We start from the raw sequence: 27,831 nt of genomic DNA on the forward strand, positions 1-27,831 counted from the left end.
GTTTTATGTCATGTGTGTTTCCTTTCTCTGTCCTTTCTTTTCCCTCTGTCCCCTTTTCCACGTTTTCTTTTTTCCACAAGTTCTCCCAGGCATTTGCAAGGCTGTCACTGTAAATAAGAACTTGTTCTTAAACAATATCATGTTTTTAATAATATCCTGCTTTAATACGTACTTTATGCAGAGCACATAAGGTCGAAACCCTTGAGCAGATTTAGATTTATTAGCCAAGTATGTTGATACACACAGGGAAACTGGTTTATGCCGTTAGTGTCGTAAGTATTCAATATACAGACAATGTACATCTAATTTACAGACTATATTCTAGTCTGTCTATACAACACAACATACACATTTGATATCCTGGCACTCTGCCCAGGGTATTCCTGCCTTGCGCTCAGTGCTTCCCTGTGGAACTGGACCTACCGCAACACTAACCAGGATAAAGCATAAATGAAAAAGAAATGAAAGAAAAATAAATTAGGGTTCACACAGAAATCTCCCCACAGTGACAGCCATCTAGTTTCTGTTATCTCTACTGATCCACTGTGAGCTGCAGATCAGCATGGGCACCACAAGGTGGCACCACATTCACACACAAAGTCATATAGAGCTCAAACCTACTGTAGATCAGTAAATTCAACTCATAATAGAAATAATTAGTTAAAAATAAGTTTTATTACAAGTGTTACAAAAAAGTACTGACTACAATCAGCTGTTAGCAATCTCGGTTAGCCTTCAAAACATGGTAGAGCAATGACTACTAAGTTATTAAGTTACTCTTAATAATGTAACAAATACATAACAGTAAATTACATTTGTTGTTCTTCAACCAAAATGGTGTGAATTTATCTTGTGTAAAATCCTTGTTCTGGGTTCAGTGAGGAGTGAGTTCAGTATAAGCAAGGCCACAGATATGAATTGAACATTGGGGGGACCCACTCTACCAGGGTGGTGGGGTGGTATGATGGGGGTTTTCTTCCTGCCATATCAACAACTGACGGAAACACTGACGGATACTAACATTACGCAAAGTGAGAAAAATATGTTTATCATTTTTACATATTCAACATGTCCAGTATGTATTATGACGATGGCCTTGGTAAGAAGTGAGTTTGGAATTGTGTTTTCTGTGAGATTATCAACACGTATTTTGTCCAAGTCTGTAAAAAAGCAATGCCAATGTGCATCAGCTAATCAAATAACACTAAAAGAGTATCTGTCATCAATACCATGAACCTTTATGAAACACACATATAAGGTTTATCTGTCATCAATACCATGAACCTTTATGAAACACACGATACATCAAGATGCATTTGCAGGTTTATTATTTCACTCTTGAGATGCTTCCAAGCATTATTTCCATTTTATTCTGCTTATAAAGTTCATAATGCTTTACAAAGCACACAAACGTTACTGTGTAATGTAGGCATGCTCATGTTAGCAATATGTAACTGAGACAATGACTGGTGGGCTTGAAAATGGGCTAGAAGGCTGTTTATGCTACTTCAAGGCATGCTCGGGAAAGTGAGACTGGAGTATATATAAACCAGACACCATGACATCATCTCCTAGATTTTCTTCTTTTTTTGCTAAAAAATTACTTTTTCCTCCCAATCTAGTCGTAACCAATTACCCTATTGCATTATGCATCCTCTCTACTAATGTTCATCTCCACCCTGGTTGAGGAGAGCTGTGACCGAAACACACCCCCTCCGACATGTGTGCAGTAGCTGTTCATTTGTGAATTTGCTTTGTGTACTGAGAGCAACACCCTGATTAACGCATTATTTCTCGTCACTGTGCAGGTGCCATTAATCAATCAGCAGAGGTCATAATTACATCAGTGATGAGGTCCTGTCCGGCACCTCCCTTTGAACAACAGGCAATTGTTGTTCGTGTAGTCACCCAGCCTGCCAGATGGCAGAGCTGAGTTTCGAACCTACAAGTTTTATCTAGTGTTTTACCGATTGTGTTTTTGTTTTTTTTATAAAATCTGTGGCAATATACATTTACAGCACTAAAAATAGCCAGACTTGACAGTTTACCTCTATTGTTAAAAATGCACTACTATAAGACTTACTACCAGGGGTCAAAGCATCTCTCAGCGAACTACCTGCAGTGGGTAGTTTTATTTAAAATAAAAGGATTAAATATATGCTTTAATTGGATAAGTCACACCACAGTGCATGTCTTACAGCGGTGGTGTGAAGCAGATAATGAAGTGGTGCTTCACTGGCTCAAATTCTCAGCTCTGTAGAAGCATTAATTGCTGGTTATCGTAGTAAAGCAACAGGGGAGCAGACGCTGCTGATGAGGGAAATGTAAACCCTAGACCTTTAGCTCAAACACTGAGGTGTTAGGAAAGCATGCACAGAACCTGAAATGTTGTTTTATTGTACAAAAAATTTTTGTTTAAGAATGATGCTCCAAAAGGAAACCAGTGAAATAATAATGAGGTTAAGGATGAGATGTTCAGCTGTCCACATACATTTACATACCACAGTGCAACTTGAAATATGGTGAAAGTAAAGTGATGCCTATATTCACAGAGACGGTAATACCTAGGTAATATGTAGTTCACCGCATGATTATTGTAGGATGTGTCCTAAAGATATCAATAGCATATACAGCAAAATGAAAGAGACAATACTAAGTCTAACAGATGCCTCATTATTGATTAGCCTTTCTTTTAGAATGAGTAGGGGGTTATTCATTGATTTTTTGTTGACAACCTGAGCTTTTAGTCGACCAATAAATCCCTGATTGTATACACTCCTACATTTTAACCAGCTGATACTTGTTTTTGACAAATGCATTAGATTAAATATTTAATGATATCATTTTACAAAATGATAAATCCTTAAGAAATGAAGCTTAAAGTTCCAACCTGTACAGTGGCCAAGTGTTTACCCTATGTCAAGAAATCTTGAGTTCAAATGCAGATCATGGTAACAGCAATCGTGTTTGAAAGTATAATCAATAGACCACTGTGACAGGAAAGGTGGGAATTTTCAAGTGGCTGTCTTCACATTTCTAAAAGAACAAATATTCAAACCTGAAACCTTAGAGCTAGCTGTTATGTAACAGATGATATTGCTCAAAGCTTAGACAAATTTCTGCCAAAGCACAATGACACTACATTTGCTGTTGGCACCACAATTAAATACACACACAGGCAGTATCATTATTCTGTCAAGAATATTCAAATGCACTTCTGTTTGTATATTGATATACAATATAGATATATCAGTATATAGATTTCTGAACATACATCAAAGCCGAGATGCTTTGGCACGTAGCCACCCGTGCACACAAGCCCACACACTATACAGAGTGTATCTCAAAGATGTTTTACCAAAATAGGACAATTTACATTAATGCAATGAAATGGTTGGTTGGATGGATGGATGGGTGGATGGATGGATGGATGGGTGGATGGATGGATGGATGGATGGATGGATGGATGGGTGGATGGATGGATGGATGGATGGATGGGTGGATGGATGAATGAATGGCACAAATTCCCAGAAACACTCCAAAATCTTGTGGAAAGTCTTTCCAGAAAAGTATAGACTTTTATACTTTTTGGCCATACAGTTTTAATATTTATGTTAATCTAAGGTTGGTTGGTTGGATGGATGAATGGATGGATGGATGGATGGATCTAAGTTATTCAAAATTATTCCAAAATAAGTTTTTCTTTCTAGATTAATATGTAGTTAATTACAAAGTTCAATCATTAATCTTCATTAACAGCTTTATAATTAATTATTGTCAGGGTGACAGTATATCACAGAGCATCACACATTTACTTACTTTTACCCACATAAAGCACCTGAAGCAGACAAACAAACTACTGGCATTTTTTTTGGAGAAATAAGGAATTGGAATACCCAGGTGAATCACAAATTTACAGAGAACATGTGGCACAAATCTTGACCAAAAGCAACAATTAAACCTGGGTCACTGAACCAATTAGGCATTAACATCACTTGCTACTTTTGAAAAAATTCACAGAGGCACAGTCTAAATGGACAGTGGTAGCCTAGTGGATAGAGCTTTGGGCTATCAATTGAAAGGTTGAGATTTTAAATCCAGGTTTTGCCATGCAGCCACCGTTGGGCCCTTGAGAAAGGTCCTTAACCCTCTTGGCTCCAGGGGCACCGTACAATAGCTGACCCTGCGCTCTGAACCCAATATGTATATATGACAAATAAAGGAATTCTATTCTAAAATCTTGTGGAAAGCCTTTTTAGGAGTTTGGAGACTGTTATAGCCACAAAGTGCAACTGTGACCTCTCTTGTCTGTGGTGGGGTATTCGCTCTCTGTGAGACCCCACCAATGGCTGGTGAAAATGTTCGACTAATGATTTTGTGCATTTTTTTGAGGTTAGTCTCAGCTCTGGTGGTACAAGCAGCAATAGAATTACATTATTGGCATTGGTAATGATTAGATTGTGTGAAATATGGGTGAAATTAAAAAAGATATAAAAATGAAATTAGATTTGTCCTCTTTTACATCACATCAGGATGAATATCTAACTGTGGTGTGAATGTGAACTGGCCAGTCTGTATCTGCTGAGACGTGCCAGCACATTCAGCCAGAATATTCCTACGCAGATCAATGCAGATACTTTTAAAGTAATTACACTGAACAGGCACAGGCTCAGTACGATGATAATTACATCCTAGCTGGAGGTAGCACAGTGTCACGATAAATATCTTGCAAAACAACAGCTACTGTATACTCAAATTCCCACATGCACTGAAAGACCTCCAGTTACAAGATGCAACAAGATAAGACACGTGTGGAAACCCATTATACACATGCAGTGTCAGATACACAAACTGCACCTTTATATGTGGGTGTAAAATGTTGGCTTGATTTTCAGTTTTGTTGAATAATTTGCATATGTATGAAAAAACTTCAAGTAGTTTTCATGAATTTACATTTAAAAATAATACAAATTCTTTTCTAATGCAAATTTATTGTTTTTGTTTTTGTCTTCACTGCAGTGTCTGAAATTACAGATGGAAACCACAGTGGACGATAGTCTATTGTTGGCAGTGTCTACAAATAAATTAGGTCTAATATACATATTGATTGTCCAAGCCACTCATCTGGCATAGAAAAGCCCATTAAAAATTGAATCAAGTGTGAGCACAATAATTTGTCGTTTATCCCAGTATAATAAATAGCTGAGTTGTAATGACCCCACTTGCCATGTTTAGCAAATAGAGGACTGACAACTAGAGGATGCGCAATGGGACGTAAACTTAAATTCTGCAGCCGTATGCATTTTGTCACCCACACTGAGTGCATATATGCGAATCAGCCTTGTGTACGGAGAGACACACCCTGACAGCACTCTTTTACCGCCTCTGTGCAGGTGCCATCAATCAGCCAGCAGAGGTCTTAATTGCATCAGTCGCGAGGAGTCCCTATCCGGCTTAATACCCCACCCCTATATGAACAACAGGCCAATCGTTGTTCATGTGGCCACTCAGCTCAGCCGGATGGCAGAGCTGATATTCAATACGATGTATTCAAGATCCCAGCTCTGTTGTGCTAGCGTGTGTTTTTACCGCTGAACCACCTGAGCGGCCCTTAAACTTAAATTCTATCTGTTCTACACTTAAATGACTTCCCTGCACCTGATCAATTGTTACTTTTTACACCTTGAGAAAATGCTTTTGAGGTGTACTTCTTGACGCACAATCTGGCTTTTTTTAGCACACTTGTTAGTGGTTTTAAACTTTTGCTGTTGACACCGCAATCAAATACACACGTTAGCATATTATTTTTCTGTCAAGAATATTTAATTGCGGCTGGATTGTTGGATTAATTGATCAATGTACAGACAGACAGATAAAAATTGTTGGTTGGTTGGTTGGTTGGATGGATGGATGGATGGGGCACAAATTCTCAAAGACACTTCAAAATCTTGTGGAACATCCTTCCAGGAAAGTGGAGGCTGTTATACCTTTGGCCATACAGTTTTAATATTTATTTAAACAATCTGGCTTTTTTGTTAGCGCACTTGTTAGTGGTTTTAAGCTTTTATTTCCAAAAACTCTGCCAGTGAAAGGTGGTGACAATTTAATTCTGTAGCTGTAGTGTGTATTGTACTTGTGCTGTCTCAAGTTCTGTCCACGTGTGATGTCACTTTCTGTTTGTTTTGCCGCTATCAATTTCCTGAGTTCGCTTGTCTGGTTCTTGTGGTGAGTGTTTGGGTTGTACTAACTGGCAGAGTTACACACAAGCACTCTTTTGTTTCCTCTGGAGTCTGTAGTCTGAAGTTTGCATTCACTCTGCTTGTGTGGCTTTTTTGCCACAGTAGTTTTTGCCCTGTTTATGCCTCATGCAACTGGGTTCACCATTCATCAGTATTGCAGGTGCAGGGCAACACCTGGCACCTCTGTCATTAGGTGCTTACCATCACATCACAAAAGGTCTATTACTCTGTTGTGCCCACATGAATACCAATATGACTATTAAACTTCATAGAGGAATGAATTATTGTAAGTACTGTATTACTCATAGTTCATCTTTAAACATGATATAATTGGAATTAATTCAATCTCTCATGCACTTCTCCAGTGTTTGTAATGATGCGTGTTAAACCAATTCGTATGATTTATAATGCCTTAATAATCACAAGCTTCCAGCCTAAAAACATTGGGTTGGAACTTGGATTCAGCAGGAAAATTTGAAAAATATAATTTGATTAACAATTTGATTGACAATGAGGTACTTTAGACTGGTATCAAACCCAAAACTGGGACTGGAATAGACCGGCTTATCCCTGATTCTGACTGATTAACACTTCTATCCTACTCACTAGAACTCAACCCAACTAAACACCAATGGAAGATTTGGAGCAATGCTTATCATCATGACCACCACAACTGAGGAAATGTCTTCAGGGATACTGCTGTTCAATACTGTACACTTCCAGAGACTTGATGAATTTATGCCAAGGAGCATCATGATCCTAATACGATTCACTCTGTAACCCAAACAGGCTTGTGTGCCTTAATGGAAGCAGATCTCTTCAGAATCTAACACTTTCTTTCCCAGACAAGCCATCCATTGGTTCTGGATAATGTGAATATTTTAGCTCCAGTGAAGAGGAACCAAGCTGTGCTGCCTCTGAACTGCACACCTTCAGCTACAGTGTGTTTTATGTGTGTTTTCCTATTACCTTTTACAAGCCCCTGGATGCTAGGGATGATCATAAAATTATCTAAAGGCAAACAGCATGTTGCAGGGAAAAAGGATAGTGATTTGACTTGGTGGAAAAGCAAAAGTACTCTGAATGTAGTGAAGGTGGGTGACTAAGCCACTGTGGTTTACCATGCTGTGAAAGGAAATGATATGAAGAAAATATTAGAAAAACAACTCAGAGTGTGGTTTGCTGTCAGGACTTTTTTTAGCCAGTGCTGTTCATTTGGTGCTGATGGTTTAATTCTGATCATTCCTAATTTAGAAATAAAAGTGAATTATGTAGACAAAAACTGCAAAAAATATAAACAGTTTACTCCTGACGGAAACCAATAGTTTAGTTCTTAATATGTTTCTTGAAGACCCCAAAGTACCCATAAACTTCACCACTAAAGACACTTCACATACTGTAGTCTGTTTTACTTACATTATCAATATTATAATTCTTACATGCAGACACATAACATAGCTCACCAGTTTAAGTATAAGGTAAAAACACACGCTAGCACACCAGAGCTAGGGTCTCGAATACATCGTATCGAGTCTCAGCTCTGCCTGCCGGCTGGGCTGAGAAACCACATGAACAACGATTGGCCTGTTGATCATATAGGGGTGGGGTATTAAGCCGGATAAGGACTCTCTCAAAACTGATGCAACTACAACCTCTGCTGGCTGATTGGTGGCACCTGCACAGAGACGGGGAAAGAGTGCTGATTAGGGAGTGTATCTCGTTTCACAGAGCTGATCCGCAGCTGATCTCGTCTAGTTTAGGTGACAAAATGCATACGGCTGCGGCCCACGTGTCGGAGGGGGCGTGGGTTAGCTTCGTTCTCCTCAATCAGAGCCGGGGCCGGCATTAGTAGAGAAAAAGCACAACGCAATCGGGCAATTGGACGTGCTAAAAGTCGAGAGGAAAAGGGGAGAAAATGCATAAACAATATATATATATATATATATACAGTATATATGTGTGTGTGTGTGTATAAAACATTTGTCCTCCTACAACAGGAATTATTTTTTATTATTCATGTTCACCTGATCCTGGTCAGGGTTGCAGTAAGTCCAATGCCACCCAAAAACACTGGTTTTAGGGCTGTAATTCAGAGTTTCACATTCACTCACTCACTAACACACGGGAACAATTCAGAATAGAGACAAGGAGAATATGTAAACATCTAACAGACAGTGACCAGGGGCTGTGATCAAATCCAGGTCTTCAGGTCCCATGCTGCTGTGTGGCACCTATTTTATCATATGTACCACCCTGTCTATCAAGAGGTCCGATTGTCAATATGCAGTGCGTTCTATTAAAGATTCAAACCACCATGTATTTTTGTAACACTAAAGGAAGTATAAACCACTAGACAAATGTTTACGTGGATAGTTGGATTATGCAAATCAAAGAACGTATGTCAACATATGTCAATAAAGGGTTCTGTTTCATAGTGTACAATATTATTTACATATTTACATATTTATTAACTTCTTTTTGTTTGCTGTCAACAAAAGTGACAAAAAGGGGGCTATCATATATATCAACATAGAAGGCAAGCAACAGTTTCAAAGCCAGCTACAAGCAACATCTGAATTACGATTCAAATTAGCATCAGATACAATATGCATTGACATTAATTGACATTAAGAGTGGATAGGTGGTAAGCATTAGCTCCTATTCATTTAGGGGAAGTCTCTTCACTGTCACATGAGGAAGAAATTCTTCCTCATGCAACTTTTAACATGAGAGTAACAGTTACTGAGAGCTTGGTAAACGTGCTTGTATGCTAAAGCTAGCCAACATGCATTAGCCAAAGTCTAAACTGGGATTTCAGAGATTTCTGTCTAAGCTAGCAGGTAGAACCTTCACAGCCTGATTGTCAACTGCTCTGCTTCTAGTGATTTGGATAAGATCAAATTTAAGAAGCCGTGCTAGTTGGATAGCATTAGCATGAGGGCTAAAACATCATGCTAATGCTATCTGCTCTGATATCTCAACACTGTTTGTGCTTCATTTTAAGTGTTCTTGCATTCAAAACCACGGGCAATTAAATGGATTTGCATCATTTGCAGCTATAACAGCCTCCATTTGTTTGAGAAAGCTTTACATAAGGTGTGCATATATAAATATAGGATGCAAAAACCAGATAAATTGTGAATGAAGATCTGTTCTAGCTTTGAGTATGTAAACTGTGCTTATCCCTAGAGCCGCAAGTGTGTCAGCACACCGGAGAGTGAACAGCTTCAAAGAAGATCTCTGAAAATGGGACAAAATTAGGCCAGATGATGGCTGAATGTTATCATAAAGTTAATTAGGTTTCATTAAATTAGGTTTTCCTGCCTTGTAGCAATCACTTGTTTGAGACTCATGCTGGTTGCTTTACTAATGCTGATCCGTAAATTATTATTAAAGGATGCAACTAAGGGATTAACTTTTATAGACTAACTAAACGTACATTTTATGATGCAAGAAAATTTACTTTTTATGTATATGGATGCAGTAACACAAAAAAAACAGGACATTACAACAAAGAAGGTCAAAGGTGAATGGCAGCTTGCAATATTATTACTGTCAGCAAAAAAGGATTCCGGTAAGGACACGTAGTTGGCCAGATGTACTGATGTACACTCTCATAATACGATGTAATAAAAATGTGATGACACAGAGCTGTTCTCAGGGGTGGCACACTGTTCACTCGTGACCACATGCTGTCAACACCAATTTAAAAACATTGTTTAAGAGCATCGCATCAGTCACAAATCTGCCCTTGTTTTTGTCTGTGTGCACATGAGCGCACACTTCATGTGAGGCCAACCACACCCTTCTCTCAAATGGTACAGTTTAAAGACAGGTCAATGCAGATGAAGCATACAGACATATATGTTGCCTATACATATACAGGGGTTGGACAAAATAACTGAAACACCTGGTTTTAGACCACAATAATTTATTAGTATGGTGTAGGGCCTCCTTTTGCGGCCAATACAGCGTCAATTCGTCTTGGAAATAACATATACAAGTCCTGCACAGTGGTCAGAGGGATTTTAAGCCATTCTTCTTGCAGGATAGTGGCCAGGTCACTACGTGATGCGGGTGGAGGAAAACGTTTCCTGACTCGCTTCTCCAAAACACCCCAAAGTGGCTCAATAATATTTAGATCTGGTGACTGTGCAGGCCATGGGAGATGTTCAACTTCACTTTCATGTTCATCAAACCAATCTTTCACCAGTCTTGCTGTGTGTATTGGTGCATTGTCATCCTGATACACGGCACCACCATTGGATGCACATGGTCCTCCAGAATGGTTCGGTAGTCCTTGGCAGTGACGCGCCCATCTAGCACAAGTATTGGGCCAAGGGAATGCCATGATATGGCAGCCCAAACCATCACTGATCCACCCCCATGCTTCACTCTGGGCATGCAACAGTCTGGGTGGTACGCTTCTTTGGGGCTTCTCCACACCGTAACTCTCCCGGATGTGGGGAAAACAGTAAAGGTGGACTCATCAGAGAACAATACATGTTTCACATTGTCCACAGCCCAAGATTTGCGCTCCTTGCACCATTGAAACTGACGTTTGGCATTGGCACGAGTGACCAAACGTTTGGCTATAGCAGCCCGGCCGTGTAAATTGACCCTGTGGAGCTCCCGACGGACAGTTCTGGTGGAAACAGGAGAGTTGAGGTGCACATTTAATTCTGCCGTGATTTGGGCAGCCGTGGTTTTATGTTTTTTGGATACAATTCGGGTTAGCACCCGAACATCCCTTTCAGACAGCTTCCTCTTGCGTCCACAGTTAATCCTGTTGGATGTGGTTTGTCCTTCTTGGTGGTATGCTGACATTACCCTGGATACCGTGGCTTTTGATACATCACAAAGACTTGCTGTCTTGGTCACAGATGCGCCAGCAAGACGTGCACCAACAATTTGTCCTCTTTTGAACTCTGGTATGTCACCCATAATGTTGTGTGCATTGCAATATTTTGAGCAAAACTGTGCTCTTACCCTGCTAATTGAACCTTCACACTCTGCTCTTACTGGTGCAATGTGCAATTAATGAAGATTGGCCACCAGACTGGTCCAATTTAGCCATGAAACCTACCACACTAAAATGACAGGTGTTTCAGTTATTTTGTCCAACCCCTGTATGTTGTTAAATGACTCTGCCAGGCACCTCAGCTTTGTTTGAGAAGATTATTACCATCCATAATTTCACATCCCAGAGGTGCCAAAGGAGTTCAAGTCTGGAGATTAAGCTGGCCCTGACAGGGTATTGATCTGGCTGTCTTTTATCCTAAACTTGAATGACTCGGCTGTTTAGAATGGAGCACTGTCCAGCTGGAAAAACTATCCACATATTTGGGGAACACTGTCAGAGCAGAGGGAAGCAAGTGACATTCAAATGATTTGGCAGTCATACTGGTCAGTGAAGATTGTAGATTGGTCATCCCCAATGTCTGCTGCTTGACTTTGTTTTTATGACGTCTTTAAAATTATAAGCAAAACTAATTAGAAGCAAACTGATGTTCACTGTATCTACAGTATATGCCAGTAAGTCAGACTTGAACTATTATTTTCCCACTCTGTTGGCATGCTTAATAGTTATAGTTATTATAGCTATTTAATAGTATGTATATATGACCAATAAATGCATTCCATCTGCCCTAGATTATCTTTATCCTTAGAAGCAAAGAATACGTATTTATACCATTTATGGCAAACAAAAATAATACCATTTTTTAATGGACTACAATTACCAGAATTGTAGTCCATTACTAGACATTGAAGGGCCTCTGATCTGCTAAGTTCATGAGCCAAGCATGTCACAAACAGGAAGAGGGTTTTGTCATTTAACTCTTTTGTAAGTTTAACACTACAGAGGTGAAAACCACAAAGTGAGCAGTGTGAAAGAGTGCAAGTTGATCTATTACTGCAAGACTAAAATGCAGAAAGACCTTCCTGTGTAATTCTGCAAGTGTTAGGTTAGTTTTTTGAGGTTTTTTCTTTTTTAAGTTCAAATAAATGACACTGTTGTGCTTTCAGCCTCAGTGACATTAACAGAAAAAAATGTCTTTTAACTAATTAAATCATTTATTGTCATTTATTGTCAGTGGTTTGTGTGTTTCATCTAGCTTATGTAACAGAACTGAATATAGAGTAGATAAAGTGTTTTATTTCTATAAGCAAGAGTCAGTTTTTATACTACCAGCTTGAGCAACCAACTCATCACAAGACTGTCTGGACTGTCAGTATAAACGTGAGTGCAACATCAGCACCACCCAAAGGCAACCCACCTCTGCTCCAGTCTTCAGTAGAGGTGAAATGCTTTAACCACAATTAATATTGCATGATGAAATAAGGTTGATAAGGAGTACCCTACAGAGCTTTTAAAGAGCAGTGGTGTTTTGTGTAACTGACCCTATATACAATTGCTTCTGCCATTACATGTCTCACTAAATGATTGCAGATCATAAACAAAACATAATATTACACAAAAGGAACTAGGTGATAGTGCTACAAAGTTTAGAAAGGAGCAAAATTATTTTGCATCACTGCATCATTCATCACACTTATGTCCGTAAGCCCAGTCGACCTTCCTCCCTAAGGCACAGCCAACTGTGCCTGCATAGACACACCACATTTGGCAGTACAGACTACAGCCATATGCCTTTTGTAATTTGATATTAGTTTTTGGCAACTGCAAACTGTAATGCAATGTTTATTTATAAATATACCTAGAGCACAGCAAATATTAGAATATGTGTACCTTAGCTGTTTATTCACACTCCTGATAGCCTTTAACAGCTTTGGGCTCAACTCAGAAGTTGAACTGACCTGAATTATTTTTGACCTAATTTGTTATTTTTCTGGCATGGATTTGACTCTGCAATACAGTCACTATATTTTTGTTAAGATTTTACTAGGAACCTTAAGAATTTTACTCTGATTGCACCATTTTAAAACCCCGTTCTAATGTGACGTGTGTTTTGGATCACTGTCCTGTTGGAACACCCAGTCGTGTTCAAGATTCAAGTCATGGTGGACGGTTTAAGATAAAAGAAGAGTGAGGTAATCTTTCTTTATTATTATTCCCTCCACAAAAACAGTCCCGAAAATTCATCTTCACTCTTCCAAACAGACTCCAAACAAAATCTCCAGAAGCACAAATTAGAAGACCATGCATATGACAGACGATTTTGTCACAATAAACATATGAAATGTATTATTCAAAACTGCCATGACATACACTATAAGGCCAAAAGTATTTGGACAACTGAACATGAGCTTGTTGGACATTCCATTTTAAAAACACATGATATTCAAATAAAAACTGACCTGTATGTGATATTTCCAGCTAGAGGAACAGCCACTCTTTTGAGAGGGCTTCTCACAAGACTTTGGAATATGTCTGTGGAAATTTGTGTCCATTTAGTCAAAGGAGAATTTGTATGGCTGGGCTCTGATGATGGTCAAGAAAGTCTCAATTGATGTTCCAGTTCATTCCGTAGCTGTCAAGTGGGGCTGAGGTCAAGGCTCTGTGCAGACCACTGGAGTTTCTTTAAACCAAGGTTCATGCTTTGGCACTGGGCACAGTAATGCTGGAACAGGAAAGGGCCTTCCCTAAACTGTTGCTGCAAAGTTGAAAGCATATAATTTCCTTTATATAATTGATTTATTACACCTATTAGCACGTTTTGTGGCTGAAACAAGTGAATTAGGAAGGGGTGTCCCAATACTTTTGTTCATACAGTGTGCATGTCCCACATATGTGTAACAGTGTATGTAAACATTTGACCTGAATTCTAATCAGCCCTATATGCTGTTCTATATACAGTGTTTATAGAATAGTATATAGTTCATAAAACAGCACAAATGGTTACTTACTGATTCGCTGGGTTTTGTGTGCGTGTCATCCTGATCTGATGCGGCTGTATCCAGCAGCAGCGTTTCAAAACACGCCGAGCCGAGCGACGAGCTCTTCTGCTGGGACGCGCTCAGATGAGCCACCGTGAGCCTGGGACTTCCATGAGCCGACACTGATATCTCAGGTTTAAACACCGGAACTCCCTCCACTGCAGCCAGCTGTGACTTTAGCCGTCCTTCACTGGAACCCGGCTCCGCTTTCACCTTTACAGAGGCCGTGATGGAGCTGCTTAGGTTAGGCTGAGACGAGGAGAAGATGCGGTCCAAAACCGGTTTCTTTTTACGCTTGAACATCCACAAGCCGCTCTCCTTCTTCCCGTCCGCGCTGCGTCTTTCCGAACCAAGTTTAGGGCTCAGGAACGGTCTGGTCCGGTCCTGAAAGTGTTTCCACATCCTCCGCTGGTATGAGGAGGAGGCGGAGGTCGCCTCTTGCTCCTTACCGCTGTCACCTTTGGCTTTCTCCTCCATAGTTCCCGAGCAGCAGCCCGCCAGTCTGTAGCGCAAGCGCCGTCGCCAATGTCACCCAATGGATTGCGCCAATCCAGAACTGGTACTCAGCACTAACTGATGCAGGTTTTAACGGCGATAAATATTTATAGTGCACGCATTGTTCCTCCCTGTAGTATTTTAAATGCTAAATATATGTCCATGTGTATGATCGAAGAACGTCACTGTATTACACCGGCATCACTGAGGAAATAACACACCTACACACTTTAGGATGTTTCAGACTTGTAAAAGGAACGGAGAGCACCGACTTCTGCAAGATTATCACCCCTCATCATCATCACCCTCCATCACCATCCCTGACCGGCCACACTAGATTATAATTACCCTATGACTACAGCGTATTCTAAAACGAATCGGTTACTTTATAATGACTCTTCTCAGTGAGTCTGTTTGCAAGCACGACTGACAAATACAAAGTGATTCAAACGTGCACTGTTCGATTCACCTAAATAAAAGAATCGAATCAGTAGAGTGAGTCATAGTGTCCATTGATACACCCACTAACTTTATAGATCGTTACGGGACAGAAGTACGCCTCCTTCTGGACAAAATCTGTCAATATAAAAGCACTAGAACACATCAAATGTGCAACTACTGTATATATATTTTTTTTGATAGTATGTTTCAATGTCTAATAACCTAATAAATAAAAAGCAAATACCAGTCTTTATATAGAAATCCACATGAAAGTACTCATTAGAAGGCACCACGGTGGGAAGTGCTGTGGCCTTACATCAAGAGGGGTCTGGGTTCTATTCCCATGGGTTTGTATGTTCTCCATGAGTCCGCATGGGTTTCTTCCTACAAGTAATACAGTCAGAGCAGCTAGAACTACTAAAGTGTGTGTTTGTGCAAATTATTATTCAGTGTCATCCTGATCAGGTTCACACTGGGTCCTGTGTCATCATGGAACACTGGGTGCAAGAACAAATACACCCTGTTCAAGGTATTAATTCTTCACATTTGATTAATCACACTGAGCAGCAATCTAGTTTAATCTATTTTCTACCTTCTGCCGAGTACCCAGAGAGTACCCACATGCTTACAGAGAGAAAGAAAACGTCAAAAAATGAAAAAAATGTCTGCACATGTCTTCGGGAGCTTTAAAAACAGGTTTCATGGCTGAGCAGCTGCACACTAGCTTAAGGTATGCCTTGCAATGTAAACCACACAGCAGACTTTGGAACAGTGTTTGCATTCTACAAAGTGCTAAGAAACAGTACATGACTGAATGCATAGTGTCCACTTGTCAGTCTTGGTGTAGGAGGAGTAATGGGCAGGTGTTGTTTTTTTGGTGGCTGTAGTAAAGGAAATTTTGTGGCAACCATTTGGGATAGAGCCTTTCCGTATCAGCATGACAATGACCCCATGCAAAAAATGAGGTTCACAGAGAAATGGTGTGCTGAGTGTGGTGTAAAAGAATTTGGCTGGCCAGAACAGTCTTGCCCCCAACACCATTCACCACCTTTTTGAAATTGAAATGCCAACTGCAATCCAGACATAATCACTCAAATGTGCAAGAATATGTCTTAAGTAGCCATGCCAGCTGAAAGTAAAAATGTAAAGCTACAGAATTCAAATTTAGTCAGAAATGTGGTAACCTTTTGGGCATTTTAACGGCAAATGTACTTGATTGGCTAATCTACTGTGTAAATACTGAACTTTACTAATGCATATTTAATCAACGCATAAAAAAAATAAATAAAAGCCAGTGATAAAGAGCAAAATAATAATGCAAATTAAAAAAAGGAGCAGAATATATAGACTGTTTAAAACAGTGAATAATCAAGGCTGTAAATGTGCAAGTTAACAAAATGTATCAAAATCAACTCCTTAAAAAATGAGGACTCTTCTACAGAGTGCAGACAATAACTCAACATGAATATTTGGTTAAAATATTCAAAATTCACTGTATTAGGCTGTACACAGACCACACAACATCCTATACATTGTGTTTAAAGTAACTGCCACATCATTGTCACCTCTCTATATTGTTTCACTTCCTAAACTATGGAATCACCCATCACTGGTGGTCAGTCTTAACAATGATAGTAAACCACTTTAGTAAGGTTTTAAAATCAGGCTGAACACTTTTAGAGGCTATAGTATCAAAAACAATATATGATTTTAAAAATAAAGTTTTTATAAACAGGCAGTACATGTGATGTTTAGGTGACAACATTTAGTGTATTTTTTTAAGGTCTTGTTTGACCAAACGAGCTGTTGTAAATATAGTAATAATAACAGAAATGTTAAAATAAGCCATCTGACATTAGCTACCTTTTGAACAGTTTTTTTTCTGTAGTTGCCAACCACAAACCAGACCAGCTTAAAGACAATTTTATGTAAAGTCTTCACTGCAGACATACATATAACACTTTCCTTTAAAAAAGTCATGGCTCTGCTTTACAGGTTATATAAAAATAGCAAGGATCTTGAGATGCCTGGCATCATAGCAGGTGATTTTATGGTCCAAATGTACTTTTCAGTGGCAATAACTAACTGTTTATGTAAAATGAACTGCACGTTCAGACTCTCTTGTGGCCTCATAAATTAGAACTGACATGACCTCCCCTCATAATGTGGGTCAATAAAACTACTTACCCTCCTCAGTCAGTGTGGGTGTAGTGCATGTGGCAGAACTGGACATCCATAGTGGTTTCATGCTATGTTTTTGGTACATAGTGCATGACGAGGTTCCACTAGGTTCCAAAAACATGCTGTTTATGCCAGTATGGTAGCCCATAAATGTATATTTTTAAATCTAAAAAACATAACTACAACAATAATAATAGTAATAATATTAATAACAATAATAATGTTATTATGGTAATGACAATTATAATTATTAAATGATGATAAGGATGATGATGACAGTTATTATTACTATATTGCTTAGAAAAGTAAGGTCCGTAAACTGAATATGGCAATACCCAAAACCCTGCTTCCTGGGAAACAATGAAATAAGCAAAGCCTATTAGAATTAACAGGAACTCATTATAACACATTTCCGTTTTTTTAAACCACCATGGGCTACACGTTACCTTCCTAGAGTGGTTGCATTTTTTATATACGAGACTTTCATTGCAGGTTATTTGTCAATACCTTAATGATGCAAGATGCAAGTGTTTAATACATTTAATTGCCATGTTCCTATATGCTCTTTGTGTAAACTGAAAAAGAAGTTCATCAGATCCAGTGGCAGGTAAATTGATTTCAGTAAAAGGTCAAATGAACCTTCAAACCTCTTACATATGCTCCATTAAGAACATTGCTTTTTAGCAGTGGTTACTTTTCTCAAACCAGTAAGAGCCACTAAATGCAGATAAAAGGTCTCATTCCTGTCTGCGGAACATAAATTACTACAAATGGTTGTCAAGAACACGGGCACACCCCCGTGGCAGTAGCTAAGAGATTGATATAAACAATAGACAGGTTCATGGACCAGACAGAAGGAAGCAATTTACAGGCAAGTGCTGGGCTTTTTGTGTAATCATGGTTTGTCTCAAGTCTTACAAGTTGTCATTAATTTGTATAACAGAGTGACTTGCTTTTAGCACTTTAGGTTGTCATAGAATATTTGTCTCTAGAAAGGATTTATGCAAAGTAGTATACTGTTCAGTTAGTTTTTGAATTTAAAATAAATTATGAAATGTTCTAAGAACCATTGATAGCTAAGAGCTTTGCTCAGTGGCCCAACAGTGGCAACTTGGTAGTGATGGGGCTTGAACTGGCAACCCTCTGTTTACTAGTCCAGTACCATGACCACTGAGCTACCACTGCCCATAAGACAAGACAATGCCAGGCATACAGACTTTAAGGAGTAACTTAACTCAGAGCTTTTAATGCAAAATATGTTTTCAAACATCTGTCTGGAGCACAATGTGGTCCAGACATCATGACACAAAAAGATCAACATTGTGAAAGGCAGCATTAATGAAACCTGAAAAAGGCAGTGATGTCATTACTTTTGTTAAATCCATGACCTTTCACATATTCAATCTTAACATTATTAAAACACCTAATTTAAAGAAACAATTGGCTAGACACACAGAGAGACAGATAATCAATGACGGATTTACAAATTAAATATAATTTAATGGAAACTCTTAGACTCGTAGAACCCTGACCTTTAGACATTTAGACCAGCTGATTGCCAGGGTCTGTAATTTTGATCAATCCCTTCTACAATTAACCCAACAGGTTATTCAATAAAAGTGTCAGTTCTAATGTGTGTAATAATTGTAAATATTGTATAATAGTGATGTCACATTTCTTATTCAATAACAGTTTCAGCTCTCTCTCTCTCCCTTTATTTGACAAAAAGGCAGTAAACACTACACTTTTGGGATAAAAGGAAATATTATTGTGAGTCAGGCCTTCTCATCCAATATTAGTGCTTGACCTCACAAATGCACTTTAGTCTAAATGGGCATAGATTCCAACAGACAGACTTCACAAAATCGTGAGGTAAGCCTTGCCAGAGTAGAGGCTGTTTTGGTTGCAAATAGGGGGACAAGTCTACATTAATGACCCTTGTTTTGGAATGGGATGTCCAACAGCTTATGGTAGTCAGGTATTCACATACTTTTGGCCAAGTAGTGTATTATACGTACAAATTAAATAACTTTTGTTAGCTTTTGGGTCCTTAAACCTCAGTGTGTGCCATTAACATACAGAATTAAAGTTGCACATGCATCAAGAAGAGTCCTTCTTTAAAATGTACATTCAGACCAATAAACACTACTTCAAACTCTGACTATAAACCCATTATTATAAGGCACAATGATATATTTTTGAATTTCCAGGCCAGCATATATAGAGATGAGCAGATCAGAGCTAACACTGGCCACATTGATGGAAAAAGCCTTCAGAATCAAGGAGGACATGGTGAAAGGTCTGCAGTCCACACAGGGATCTGTTCTGATGGAAGCATCTGCGAGGAAACTTCTAGAGAACCACATACAGACCATCACTCACATTGTTAAACAGCTCAGCAAGGACATTCAGGTATACTGCTCAATAACTTCTGTCAAAGTAATATTTACATTTTTTGCAAAGTAAATATATGCCACTCCACATATTGTGTATCTAATATTTAATTAAATACAGCATGTAACAAATATAGTGGTCATACTTTCTGTTTGCTTTACTTACTAAAGATGTGTCTACAATTCAGCTGGAGTACACCTGTTGCAATCTGAATAAAGAAGTCAAGAGATCAGAATACTTACTGAATGCACTTTTATACTGTAGACAAAAAATTAATGACCGGATAGCATGATGTGTTTGATGACACCATGAAGATGGCTGGTTCTCTATGTGTAAATTTCTTTATGCAGCAGCAGACTGTGTATCCATTGGTATAATCAATCTTTATTAAAGTCTTTAAATGTTATTTTTAGGTGCTGGAGAGCCAGATTGTTCAGAGGGACAGTGTAGCAACAGGAACCACTTTTGCAGTACAAAGCCTGGATCATAAAAATGTGGCTGTGGTTGGAGATCTCCGGGGCAGAGTGGCCAGGTAGTATTTGCAAAAGTAAACATTATTCATCATGTACAATACACACATTCACAAAGTCCCCATGAATTTGCCTCTTTATTGCTATCTACCTGTCAAGTTTGTCAAGTTTTGCTCAGTGCTCAGTTCCACCTCATAATGTGGTGCAAATGTGTCAGAAAGCCTGTTACAACTGTTCTCGTCTGTGGTTGATTGATTGGATTTTAGTTTTTGTCCAAAACTTATCCAAAAAATTTTGAGAGTTTGTTTCCCTGGGCGGGTCTTTAATATTGCAAGATCACACCCTAGGCTGTTTCCAGTTTGTTAATTGCTCTTGAGAGGATCGTCTTTCAAACTCAATGCAGATGTAAAAATATTAACTTTATGTATATCAGTTGCTTAGGCCCTATAAGAGTATAACAGTGAAAGGCTGATGTTGTGTCATTAGGTGTGATGCCACTATAGCTAAGCTTTCTGCTGATGTCAGAGCTGAAGGACAGGAAATCCTAACGCTTCAGCAGGAAGTCAGTGAGATGCGTTCTAAGTCTGAACTCAGACTCAAAGACTTGGAAATCAAGGTAAAAACATTGGTAGTAGATAAAGAAATTATAAGGATCAAAAGTGTTATTAAAATTTGTGAAAACCTGTAAATGAGCACAATTGATTTTAATTGACTGTTAAAGTGTGTGTTATAAAATATTGAATGTAACAGCATGAATTTAATACCACACTTGATATATGGATGCTATTCGGGGGGGCTGCTGACCCCCACGTTCACGTTGTAGCATGGGGAAAGGGTCGTGTGAGACTAATTTTGATGTTTGAGGCAGCTAATGGTCTACATTTTCATGATAAGTTGACTTTTTTGTATTTTAAATTTATTTCATAATATCAGTAATATTAATATTTAAGAATATTTTTGACGGCACCCCTGACGAAGCCGGTGCCGCGGCACCCCGGTTGAGAAAGGCTGGTGTATAGCACACAAATACTAGACTCCAGAGCCATGGAAATGCATCTATAGTGGTCTGATTTACAAAGAATCACATATTTGCTCACATTACTATAGGTACCAATTCGGTGGAAGAGGAATTAAGATTTAGAACATTGGGGTAATTAGTAAAAATTAGTTTCAATTAGTTTCAGTGAAACTAAGGAATGATAACCATTTAAGATAATCTTATCACCCAAGTTAACCTGATCTCAGTCATTTGTTTGTAGCTGAATGTAAGCAAAGCCTTGTTTTCATGTTACAAAATCTAGTGGAAAGCTTTCTAACATGATGGAAAGCTCCATAATAATGCCTTTGTGAATTTGATGTTTGGGTGTTGGGTATTCACGAGTCACTAGTCCTCTTATATAAAGGCATAAATATAATTTTTTAATAAACTGCCTCAGTTTTAACACATGCCATATGTCATTTCTGATGCTGAAGGCCATTGTTCTCATTTATTTCAGGCTGCAGAAATAAGGACCACACAGTAAATCATCTAGATTTAAGTACATTCAGTCTGAGGAGAGCTCTGTTCAACAACCATAAAGGGGATTTACAATTAAAAGGGAATTAGATCAGGGAAAGACCTCAGAAGCAAGTATCAGAGATTTAACTTATTGAACATTTCAGTTCCAAACAAATCAACTATCTGGATAGATTAGATAGTTAGATTCCAGAGAAGACCTCTGCTACATGCAGGCAGATTAATGTGAATTTGCACAAAATGTTGTATAATTAATCAGCCTGATTTGTTTTCAGTGCAGTATCATCATTAACTTATGAAGTTGCCACCCCCTTCACCACTTGCTGCGATAACAGTCACAGACTTGGAAACCTTTAATTTAATGTATTTCACTTTATTTTACCAATGGGTGTGACTGAAACACCATTCCTTAATAATCTGGATAAATAGGTACACATTATTTTACATGCATTTGGCTGTATAGTTTATGTACTTTCGTATTTTCTGTTAGATTTCAGAGTCACTAGAAAGACTGGAGTCTTCTCAGTCCAAGCAGATTTCCTCCCATAATAATACTACAGGAGATCTACAGAGAAACATCAAGGAGCTTGAAATCAAGTGAGGACAATTTTGTGGCTTGATTTTACCTACTAGGTGTTCATATTACTAAGAATCAAAGCTTGAAGCATGCTCACCATTTGTTGTGATTGCTGTAATTGCTTCAAGGTGGACAGAGAATTATGAGAATTACTGTGGTAACCTCAGTATTATTGATGACAAACACTAAAAAAATCTAAAATACCATATTATTATTTTGGTTTTGTTTTACCTGTGGCCCCTACAGTCTTAACATGTTAAAGATGTGAGCAAACATATATGTTAATGGTTGTGCAGGATATCCAATGAGCTGAGGGAACTGGAGGATGAAGCAGCCAGGATAAGAAGATGGACAGAACAGCAGTTAAACACCACAGTGCAAACCCAGATGCAGAGGAGCCAACAGCTGCACACACTGCTGCAGGACCGAGTGGTAAAACTGCCTATGGTCACTTCTAAAGACAAATTAGAACTCATTCTTGGGGACTTTTGTAATATTAAAGATCCCAATTGCACATGAAAAGAATAATATAGCAAATACAAATAGTTTTTTCTTACATTAGCAGAATATGTAGCCAGGAGGGCTTGAATAGTTAAAAGGCCTCAGAGATATTCATTCATTATCTGTTTTACCAACGCTTTATCCTATTAAGGTTTGCGGTGGGTCAGATTCGGTGGGGGAAAGGCAAGAAACACCCCGGAGAGGTCACTAGTCCATTACAGTGCAAACACACATACACACACACATACCTAGAGACATTAGTATTTCCATTTAACCTGACTGCATGTCTTTGAACTGTGGGAGAAAACCCACACAGAGATGAGGAGAACATGCATATTCCACACAGAAAGGACCCAAACCACTCCACCTGAAAAAAACAAACCCAGGACCTTCTTGCTGTGAAGCGACAGTGCCATCAGATTGGAGATATAAACATATTTATTTTGTTATATTAGTTACATCATAACTTCACTCTTGTACTCAGGTAGAGGTGGAGGTGAAATTGAATGCACAAGTAGAACAACTCTCCACCCAGCTTGGCCGTTTGGAGAAGCAGCTGATAAAAGAGCGTTCTGGAGATCGAGCTAATCGCATAGAGTACAAACTAAACACCAGGATTGATGCACTGGAGAAAAGCTTCCAGGAAGAAGTAGATCAGATAAAAAGGAATTATCAGTCAGGTGAGATAGTTCAAACAGTTCATGACATTCAGTCATTACATATTTTTCAGCAGGTCTGCTAATCCAATGTCAAATTCTACTCACTGGTTCATCAGACAAAAGCCAACAACAAGACAGAGAATGGATAAACGGCTCAATGTCAAATTGTTGGGTGTTAATGTCAAAAGTTTATGGTTACATTCAATTTTTTTTTGAGTCAGTGGCCTATGTTATGTCATGTGATGCACCACACTAAAAATGGCTATGGCACTAAGAAACTCAACATGTTTTTTGGATCTTTTTGTCTACTGGAAAAAGATGTAAAGTTGTCACTTTACAAATTGTCTTATCATAAGATTTTTTGGCACTCTACTACATTATATGCTGACCACTATGTCTAACCCAGTACACTCCTGAGCTGCTGCTTATGTACAGTGTATCACAAAAGTGAGTACACCCCTCACATTTCTGCAAATATTTTATTATATCTTTTCATGGGACAACACTATAGAAATAAAACTTGGATATAACTTAGAGTAGTCAGTGTACAACTTGTATAGCAGTGTAGATTTACTGTCTTCTGAAAATAACTCAACACACAGCCATTAATGTCTAAATAGCTGGCAACATAAGTGAGTACACCCCACAGTGAACATGTCCAAATTGTGCCCAAAGTGTCAATATTTTGTGTGACCACCATTATTATCCAGCACTGCCTTAACCCTTCTGGGCATGGAATTCACCAGAGCTGCACAGGTTGCTACTGGAATCCTCTTCCACTCCTCCATGATGACATCACGGAGCTGGTGGATGTTAGACACCTTGAACTCCTCCACCTTCCACTTGAGGATGCGCCACAGGTGCTCAATTGGGTTTAGTCCATCACCTTTACCTTCAGCTTCCTCAGCAAGGCAGTTGTCATCTTGGAGGTTGTGTTTGGGGTTGTGTTTTCGAAGGGAGGGGATCATGCTCTGTTTCAGAATGTCACAGTACATGTTGGAATTCATGTTTCCCTCAATGAACTGCAGCTCCCCAGTGCCAGCAACACTCATGCAGCCCAAGACCATGATGCTACCACCACCATGCTTGACTGTAGGCAAGATACAGTTGTCTTGGTACTTCTCACCAGGGCGCCGCCACACATGCTGGACACCATCTGAGCCAAACAAGTCTCTTGGTCTCATCAGACCACAGGGCATTCCAGTAATCCATGTTCTTGGACTGCTTGTCTTCAGCAAACTGTTTGTGGGCTTTCTTGTGCGTCAGCTTCCTTCTGGGATGACGACCATGCAGACCGAGTTGATGCAGTGTGCGGCTATGGTCTGAGCACTGACAGGCTGACCTCCCACGTCTTCAACCTCTGCAGCAATGCTGGCAGCACTCATGTGTCTATTTTTTAAAGCCAACCTCTGGATATGACGCCGAACACGTGGACTCAACTTCTTTGGTCGACCCTGGCGAAGCCTGTTCCGAGTGGAACCTGTCCTGGAAAACCGCTGTATGACCTTGGCCACCATGCTGTAGCTCAGTTTCAGGGTGTTAGCAATCTTCTTATAGCCCAGGCCATCTTTGTGGAGAGCAACAATTCTATTTCTCACATCCTCAGAGAGTTCTTTGCCATGAGGTGCCATGTTGAATATCCAGTGGCCAGTATGAAAGAATTGTACCCAAAACACCAAATTTAACAGCCCTGCTCCCCATTTACACCTGGGACCTTGACACATGACACCAGGGAGGGACAACGACACATTTGGGCACAATTTGGACATGTTCACTGTGGGGTGTACTCACTTATGTTGCCAGCTATTTAGACATTAATGGCTGTGTGTTGAGTTATTTTCAGAAGACAGTAAATCTACACTGCTATACAAGCTGTACACTGACTACTCTAAGTTATATCCAAGTTTCATGTCTATAGTGTTGTCCCATGAAAAGATATAATGAAATATTTGCAGAAATGTGAGGGGTGTACTCACTTTTGTGATACACTGTATGTTATTAGTAGCTGAACCCTTTTATTCACAAGCCCAGAGATGGCTACAGGTGTCTCCTTAATACGTCATCGCTCCCACTGATAAAGCATTGCCACTTAAGCTCTTTAAGAGTTGTGGCCAGGCCGGCTATGGCAGAAAGGAATGTGCAGTTAATTCCAGAAAATAAAATTCTATAAAATATAACTTTTTTTTTATAAAATATAAAATTTTAATTTCTGAATTGCTCTAGAATATTTTCCCATGAAAATATTAACATAACAAGCTAACAACATTGGTCTCCTAATACGTAAACCCACTGAAGAAATTTAACAACTACCCTTAGACGTCCATAACTATTGAGTTTCAAGTAAGTAAGTAGGATTTAGTTTTTTTATTATTATTATCAAATGAGGAGGTCTTGTTTTCCAGCTTTTCAGTAGCAGTCTATAACAGTACCATAGGCCATCAGGTACATCTACATGTCTACAGATATGCAAAGGTCTGAAAACTAATTCTTAATCCTCACCAAAGTCAGCCAGAACAGTGTTTGGGTTCAGCAGTAAAACTGTGGACTTTGAGGTAAAAGGTTTCAACATAAACTATGTGACCAAGCATCCCTTACTATTGGGTACAGTGTTTTTAGCCAAACCCATTTAGGTGTAAAAATTATTTATGGAAAAAAATTATATGCTTCCAACTTTTCTGCAACACTTTTCTGAAACCATTTTCAGTTCCAGCATGAAAGCAAGTTCCATAAAGCCACAGTTTGAAGGGTTTGGTATTAAGGAATCCAGTGGCCTTTTGGAACAAAGTAAAATGTCGATTATGAGCCACACATTGTTGTCGACACTGGTGTTTGATTTCACAAATGCTCTTTTGAGAACTTTTTGAAGATGCACTTCAAAATTTGGGTGCTCTAGTAGCGGTTGCTTGGGGGTTTGGGTTCTGTCCAGGGTATTCCTGCCTTGCGCCCAGTGTTTATTACAGCCTTAGGATTTTTCAGTAAGCTTTTATCATGAAATAAAAACTACCTTTTTATAAATCAATAAAAACAGCAGCAAACAGCCTACCTAATCTTCATACAGCCTGAAGTGTCAGATAGGATCTTACTCAGTCTCACTCTGTTCTACTACAGGCTAACATAGGGTGATGCATTATAGATGAGATTTTAGACACACAACACTCAGTAGTGCAAAGGCACTTCTGTAAGTGTTTCAGAGGAGCCCTTAACACTTTATGTATTTAAACTCTGACACAGGTTTCCAGTCGGTCCACGATGCTATTGATTCTCTGAGACATATTGGAGAGACGAAGGCAAAAATAGATAAAGAAGAACTAAAGAAAGACCTGAGGCAGATTCGTCAGATGATGACAGGACTTCCAGATGTCTAAACCAGATGTCTAAACCAGCTGTCTAAGAACAGCATGATCAGAAACTTATGTTTTTAAGCAGATACCCACACAAACATTTTTAATTACCTAAGAGGTCATAACAAGGTTAATGTCCTTGATGTTTCAGTAAAAATGTTTTTTAATTATATGTATATTTTTTTTAATCATAAACAAAGCCTGTACATTACAGATTGGTATTACAGTTTAAATTGGTGTCCCACAAAGCTCTACTTTAAACCCATTTTGATTTTTTTGATGTACTGCTTCTGGGGCATGTTGGCTTTTAATTTGACACTATAGAATCACAGCAGTTAACCCACTTCATACACCAAAATAAGAAAATACCAAATATTTACCTTCATTATGGATTGACCTAAATTCACTTTATATATAAATGTGATTACAAATTTACGTTCATGTAAAAGTCATTGCCCCCTTTTCAAATTACATCTGTTAATGTCCTAATACCCATAACACACACATCTTACAGTTCCCCTCCTTCAGTTCCCCTCTTATTCTAATAACTGGTTGCACCTTTGGCAGCAATGACTGCAGTTGAGCAATTTCTTTATTTTAATATCAGTCTTTTACAATCACTGAAGAAAATTAAACCCAATGTCCTTTGCAGAACTGCTCTTTTCAGACACACTGCAAGATTTTCAGACATGAAAAGCTAGTTAGCCTTATTCTTCAAAAACAGTTTTGATTCTTATTTGTTCAAGCACTGATGTTTACTTTTCTTCCTCCTTGATACCTTGTAATGTACCTTATTTTTGCCTGATCTCTTTTGTATTGTGGAGTCATGCATACTAACCCACCTGGAGCTATAAGGGATTCATTTTATAAGGTGCCAAATACTTCTGTACATCTGTCTTTTTTTTTCTTTTTTTTTTTTAGTTTTGGAGCCTTGTGTCTCATTGAACACATCTTTTATGAGTTATGATTGTTAAGTGTTTTATTTATTTAAATTTTTCTAAGACACTATATGGTCAAACATGTGGACCTATGACCATGGGTTTATTAAATAACCCATCATATTTTAATATGAGACATGGGCATTAATATGGAGTTACACCTTTTTTGTGGCTGTAACT

General features: G+C 38.8%; 2 protein-coding genes across 2 annotated transcripts in view; one reads left to right on the top strand and one right to left on the bottom strand.

The window, feature by feature from the left end:
* The window catches only part of LOC134335229 (multiple C2 and transmembrane domain-containing protein 1-like), a 164,072-nt gene extending 149,253 nt beyond the window's left edge, over positions 1–14,819 (bottom strand). The window contains exon 1 of the mRNA XM_063017727.1: positions 14,109–14,819. Coding sequence (XP_062873797.1) covers positions 14,109–14,615 — 507 coding nt within the window. The 5' untranslated portion in view covers positions 14,616–14,819. The remainder of the gene's footprint in view (positions 1–14,108) is intronic.
* Positions 14,820–19,481: 4,662 nt separating this feature from the next.
* On the top strand, positions 19,482–26,737 carry fam81b (family with sequence similarity 81 member B). The gene is made up of 7 exons (XM_063018306.1): positions 19,482–19,667; positions 20,063–20,181; positions 20,606–20,735; positions 22,126–22,232; positions 22,509–22,644; positions 23,198–23,393; positions 26,604–26,737. Exons 1-7 carry the CDS (start codon positions 19,482–19,484, stop codon positions 26,735–26,737), a joined length of 1,008 nt encoding a protein of 335 aa, XP_062874376.1.
* Positions 26,738–27,831: the final 1,094 nt, after the last annotated feature.

This window comes from Trichomycterus rosablanca, chromosome 21 (assembly GCF_030014385.1).
Source record: "Trichomycterus rosablanca isolate fTriRos1 chromosome 21, fTriRos1.hap1, whole genome shotgun sequence".
NCBI lineage: Eukaryota > Metazoa > Chordata > Actinopteri > Siluriformes > Trichomycteridae > Trichomycterus > Trichomycterus rosablanca.